This window comes from Camelus dromedarius, chromosome 2 (genome assembly GCF_036321535.1).
Source record: "Camelus dromedarius isolate mCamDro1 chromosome 2, mCamDro1.pat, whole genome shotgun sequence".
NCBI lineage: Eukaryota > Metazoa > Chordata > Mammalia > Artiodactyla > Camelidae > Camelus > Camelus dromedarius.
Window position 1 is genome coordinate 112404670 of NC_087437.1, and position 6000 is coordinate 112410669.

Genomic DNA, 6000 nt, shown 5'->3' on the forward strand with positions numbered 1-6000 from the left:
GTGAGAAGCCATTGACTGGAGGTGTGGAGGTGACAGGACCTGAGGGAGGGTAGAGGCTGGGAGGTGGAGAGGAGACAGACTCCTCTAAGAATTTGGGACCCAGCCCTTTCCTGATGACATGAGTCACTAAGACCTTTTCCATCTGCACTCTAAAAGGAACCAGCACTTTCCAGTGAAAGCCAGAAGCAGCTTGGGAACCAAAGGAACATTATTTCTTAGAATGACTGTTCTTCTGTTTGTTGACTAACTTCAAGTATCTAGATGAGATTCACCATGAGATACAAAATGTTAAGTTGAAAGGAGGAAGCTTCATCCTCGCAATTGAAATTTGCAGTTTTAGCTTCGGACCCTCCGTTGCCGTGATGAGTCTTTGGTGGGACCCCTGAGGCCTCATAGCCAGAAACACAGCCCTGAAGACATCAGCCTCTTTTTATTTTTTTTAATTGAAGTATAGTCGGTTTACGATGTTGTGTTAATGTCTGATGTACAGCATAGTGATTCAGTGATACATATGTACATATATATTCCTGTTCATATTCTTTTTCACTGTAGGCTGTTACAAGGTATTGAATATAATTCCCTGTGCTGTGTATGTCAGCATCTTTCTTGATACTATTCATCAGTTTTCATATATGAAATTTGTCCACTGTAAGCATGTAGAATGTGTATTCTGTTTCTTTAACAACAGAATTATCTTATTCTTTGGTTATTGTGTTCAGTGTGAATTTGAGGAAACATTGGAAAAGATGGGAGGGGCTTGATCATGTCCATGCGGGTAATTTTCACATATGGTTGTTGGTGTTTTTTATGTAGGTTACACGCCCTAACAGGAGCAACTTCATCACGTTGAATAATTTAAAACCCTTAAGAGCATACTGTTTTCAAGTCAAGGCAGAACTGTTTTGGATAAGCGGGAAAATCTCGAGACCTGGGCATTTAAGCGACATATCTTGCTCCGAGACAACAGCAGGCGGTAACATACGCTTTCTGAAGTCCTTTCTGAGCTAGGAAAAGATTACTCCTAAAATCGTGAAATCAGGGGTTGCTAATTAGGTGAAGGGCGGTGAGCATGGGGAGACCCAGAGAGAAGGGGCTGAGCAGACAGCACTGAACTGTAGGCATAATGAGCTCGTGTTGAAGTCTCCAGGAGGGACAGCTGCCAGACAGCTAACGCTTTGTTTTAGCATTGCCTTTCCTAGCTATTAATTGAAGCACACAAGGCTGGGTGGAAGCGGGGCAGTACCCGTCCATTTCGCTGGGACATGAACTCCATGTATCGCAGCGGCGGATGAGAAATTACCGTGTTTGTGTTACGTGTGGGATGCTCATCTTGTTCACTTTAATTTTGTCTCTTTAGCCTCTGCCAAGCTTCAGCAAGTCATCCTGATCGCCGTGGGAACCTTTTTGTTGCTGTCGGTGGTGGTAGGGACCTGTCTCTTCCTGGTCCAGAAATACAGAAGCTTGGTTAAATACTGGTTTCAGTCTCCGCCAGGGATCCCAGCACGATTAGAAGAGGTATGTGTGCACACACGGAAAAGGGGGATGTGTCAGCCCTCCACGCCTCCTGGTACCACATGGGAGTACAGCCACAGGCAAAGCCAAGGGCGCAGAGATTTGCATTAAAAGTGGTTCTTGGTTACTTGTACACCCATGTTCTTAGCAGCACTATTCACAATAGCCAAAAGGTAGGTGCAACCCAAGTGCCCCATCGATGGATGAATGGATCAAGAAAATGTGGTGGACGTATGAATGGAATATTACTCAGCCTTAAAAAGGAAGGGGATTCTGACACATGCCACAACATGGATGAACCTTGAGGACAGTATAATAAGGAAAACTAGTCACAAAAAGACAAATGCTACATGATTCCATTTAAATGAGGTACTTAGAGTACTTATCTTCATAGAAACAGAATGTGAAATAGTGATGGCCAGGGTCTGGAGGGAGGGAGGAAATGTGGAGTTAGTGTTTATACTTTTTTTTTTAAATTGACGTATAGTTGGTTTACAATTTTGTGCCAATGGAGTTAGTGTTTCATGGGGACAATTTCAGTTTTGCAAAATGAAAAAAGTTCTAGAGACAGATGGTGGTGGTGGTTGCCCAGCACTGTGAATGTGCTTTACACTATTGAACTGTACATTTAAACATGGTTAAGATGGCAAATTTTATGCTATACGTATTTTACCACAATTAAACATTTTTTATTTTATTTTATTTTTTTATTGAGGTATAGTTAATGTATGTGTTAATTTCTAGTGTACAGCACAGTGATTCAGTTACACATATATAGATACAGATATGGATGTCCTTTTCATATTCTTTTTCATTATAGGCTATTACAAGGTATTGAATATAGTTCCCTGTGCTCTACAGTAGGACCTTGTTGTTTATCTATTTTATGTATATTTGTTAGTGTCTGCAAACTTGAACTCCCAATTTACCCCTTTCTACCCTCTCCTCTCTTGGTAACCGTATTTGTTTTCTATGTCTGTGAGTCTGTCTCTGTTTTGTAAATAAGTTCATTTGTGTCCTTTTTTTAGATTCCATATATGAGTGATATCATATGGTATTTTTCTTTTTCTTTCTGGCTTACTTCACTTAGTATGACAATCTCCAGGTCCATCCATGTTGCTGCAAATGGCATTATTATTGTGTTCTTTTTTATGGCTGAGTGTATCCCATTGTATAAATGTACCACAACTTCTTTATCTAGATCTGTCGATGGACACTTAGGTTGCTTCCATGTCTTGTCTATTTTAAATAGTGCTGCTGTGAACATTGGGGTGCATGTATCTTTTCCAATTAGAGTTTCCTCCGATATATGCCTAGGAGTAGGATTGCTAGATCATAGGGCAAGTCTATGTTCAGTTTAAGAAAATTTTTAAATGGCACGAGGTTGGCCAAAAAGGTGGCCTGGTCTGGCTGGACCAAGAAATCGGCTGCAGGAGGTTCCGAGGCAACACATCAGTCCCAGGGAGCCTGGCTGGAGGACGTGATGCCCCCAGGGAGCCTGGCTGGACTACGTGATGTCCCCAGGGAGCCTGGCTGGATGACGTGAAGGCAGTGGAAACAGCAGTCAAGAGCCCAAGCTCTGGGTCAGACAAAGTGCACTCAGGAGGATTCTGGGGTAAACACACCCTGAGCCATGAGCACAAAGCCTTGCACATCGAGGGCTCAGGGAATGTTACTAGTATTTTAAAAGATTTAAGAAAGAAAAGTGGAGTGAGTGGGTCTTGCGGAAAGTCTTGTTTTCCTGCCCAGCCCCAGCCCTGCTGAGGCTCCTTGTGGCAGCCAGGCCCTCTGAGGTCACAGCCAGGAAGGACATTATTAGGCTCAGAAGTTAGCTGATCAAGAATATGTAGATGTATTTAGAACCTGTAAATGCTGTGTTTGTGCTGTAATAGTTATGTATTTCAAAAACTGAAATCTCTTTAAAAAATTTCATCCGATGCTTTGATTTTTTTAAAAAAAGAATATTTAGAAGTATTTGTTTCTAGGGGGTTTATCGTTCATCAGTAACATCAAGGTAAAATACTGGAAACAGAATCTTAGGGTGTTATATCTGGTCTATAAAGACAGAGTGGTGCTTCTAGAAAGAGCTCTAGTCTCTTGTCTTTATCGGTGTCAGGTGTTTAAGGTACACAGACATTATGCAAATTGTATGTTAAATTCCATACTGGAACCTCCATACAAATGCTGCAGGATTCTATTTGCAAGAAGCATCTAAAATAGTCACACTCACAGAAGCAGAGAATAGAATAGTGGTTACCAGGGCCAAGGGGAGGGAGAAACGGGGAGGTGCTTTCAAACGGTGTTAAGTTTCAGTTCTGCAGGATGAGTAAGTTCAGAGATCTGCTGTACCACGTCGTGCCTGTAGTTAGTACTGTGTTTCGCACGTAAAAATGTGCTAAGAGGGTAGAACTCATGTTACATGTTCTTACCACAAAAAGAAAAACAAAAACAAAAACCTTCCATGGTTAATATTGTCACAACGTACATAACAGCTCTCAACTCAGAGTTTTACTTGCATTCGTAATCTCTCTCTCAGAGTGGAAATAGCAGCTGGGCCCTAGTATGTGAATTTACTACTAGCTGTTTCCTTCTGAGCTTTAATCTAAAACAATAAAGTCTTTCGATTCACTTTCCTGGGAAAGTGTGAAAAATCTACATCAAAGGTCACTGAAGTTAACGTGTGAAAAATGAATCATGTTTCACTTATATTTTCGAGCTTTCACAAGTGCACATGATCCATTACTGTTCCTCTTTGAATCAGCCAGCGCTAAGCTTACTGTATTTCAGTACCTTTCAGGCTTTCCAAGAGCCAGGCAGTAGGTTCTTGGTAACTGGGTAAAGTTACCAAGTAAAATCAGGGTAAAATACTGGAAACAGAATCTTAGGGTGTTACAGCTGGTCTATAAAGACAGAGTGGTGCTTCTAGAAGGAGCTCTAGTCACTTGGTTATGACTTTGGGCTTATGGCTAAGCCCAAAGCACAGGCAGGAGGGCCAGGGAGAGTCAGGCCGGGTGGGCCATCACTTCGCATTGAAGACCTGCACTTTCTGACCCTCCCAGAGCCGCACTGCCACCACTGTGGGCCCAGATCCTCTGTACCGTGTGTGTTGTGTGAAGTAGAAACAACCGGTGGGCAGAGTGGGCTGCGAAAAATGCTTGTGAGCTTCCCCTCTTTGCCCCCATTGTTGGTGAATGAGAGGTCCCGTTTCCTCCTTCACCGAAAAGTTAGAATTCCAGAGACCTTTCAGGATGAATAATCCACCAGCGCGCATCCAGTGCAGCAAGTGAGAACTTGCTTTTCCTGAGTGATGCCCCTTCACGCCTTCAGAGCGTTCCCCTGGTTGGTCCTTGGATCCGTGTGCACGTTACCGAGATGAGGGGTGAAGGGGATATTCAGGTGTTAGTGGTTTTTTCGTTGGTGGGCGGAACAGGAAGCTACCCCTGCATAAAATAGGATTGTGCCAACTAAAACTAAAGCAGAAAGGTCTGGTGTTTTGAACTGAGAAACTAATCATGATGGTGGTTTTCAATCTTCTCAAGTATTTAAAGGACCCGGATCAGCCCATCTTAGACGCCTTGGACAACGACAGCTCGCCAAAGGATGATGCCTGGGATTCTGTGTCCATCGTTTTGTCCCCAGAGAATGAGGGAGAAGATGTTCTCCAAAGCACTGTGAACCAAAGCGCAGGTCCGAGCCAGCAGCCCGTGGAAGGAGGACTCCAAGCCAGTGAACCCACTGATGTTACCGTCAGGACTTGAGGGAGCTCAGGACTCCATACTCCTGTCACCAAGAAACCCGTGGGTGCCTGGGGAGAGGTCGTGGCTCTCATGGGAGAGACAGACTGATTTTTTTTCTTTAAACAAAGAATTTTCTAAATCATACTCATTTCTAGAATGATTCTACATACCAAAACAATCAAGATTTCTTTTAAACACTAAAAAGACACAGAACTATTGGTTAGCAACATGGCCGTGGCCCCACGCTGATATTTTGTGCATTGTTGGCTGGGCCAGGCAGTCAGGAGACGGGGTCTTCTCCTTGATTCTGGCAAGGAGTTTCAGCCCCTCGGGCAGGTCACGTAACCTGCCCTGGCCTGTCCCAACAAGGGGCACTGAGCGGCCCTTCACATCCAGTCTCCTGGCTTAAAATGTGCTTAATCTTGTAAATAGTTTCCTAGTAATTTAAGTATTTTTTTTTTCAAGCTAGAAATAAAAGACTGCATAATTTGCTTTTTAAAAGCCTACGTGAAGTTTTTCCTCTTCACCTTCTTTATTTGGGCGTATCTTCGGCGAAGTTTCAACTTCTAAAAATTAGTGTAGCTAAACTTTTGTTTTCTTAAGTAACACCCAGTAGAGCTACTGAGGCCTCGTGATCACGTGACAAGAACTTTCGACCTGTGTCACCTGATCCCTTAATCCCCTGAAAGGTTGTGAAGGGGATTTTCAGCACTGCGTAAGCACTTCATTTGTACGTGATGTGTCACTTGTA

The 6000-nt window shown here is 43.1% G+C and overlaps 1 protein-coding gene across 2 annotated transcripts in view; it reads left to right on the plus strand.

The window, feature by feature from the left end:
• Positions 1-5755, plus strand: part of IFNGR2 (interferon gamma receptor 2) — a 28577-nt gene extending 22822 nt beyond the window's left edge. For both annotated transcript variants that reach the window (XM_031459119.2, XM_031459127.2), the window contains exons 5-7: positions 814-973; positions 1358-1515; positions 5052-5755. In XM_031459119.2, the coding sequence (XP_031314979.2) occupies positions 814-973; positions 1358-1515; positions 5052-5270 (537 nt within the window). In that variant the 3' untranslated portion in view covers positions 5271-5755. The remainder of the gene's footprint in view (positions 1-813; positions 974-1357; positions 1516-5051) is intronic.
• Positions 5756-6000: the final 245 nt, after the last annotated feature.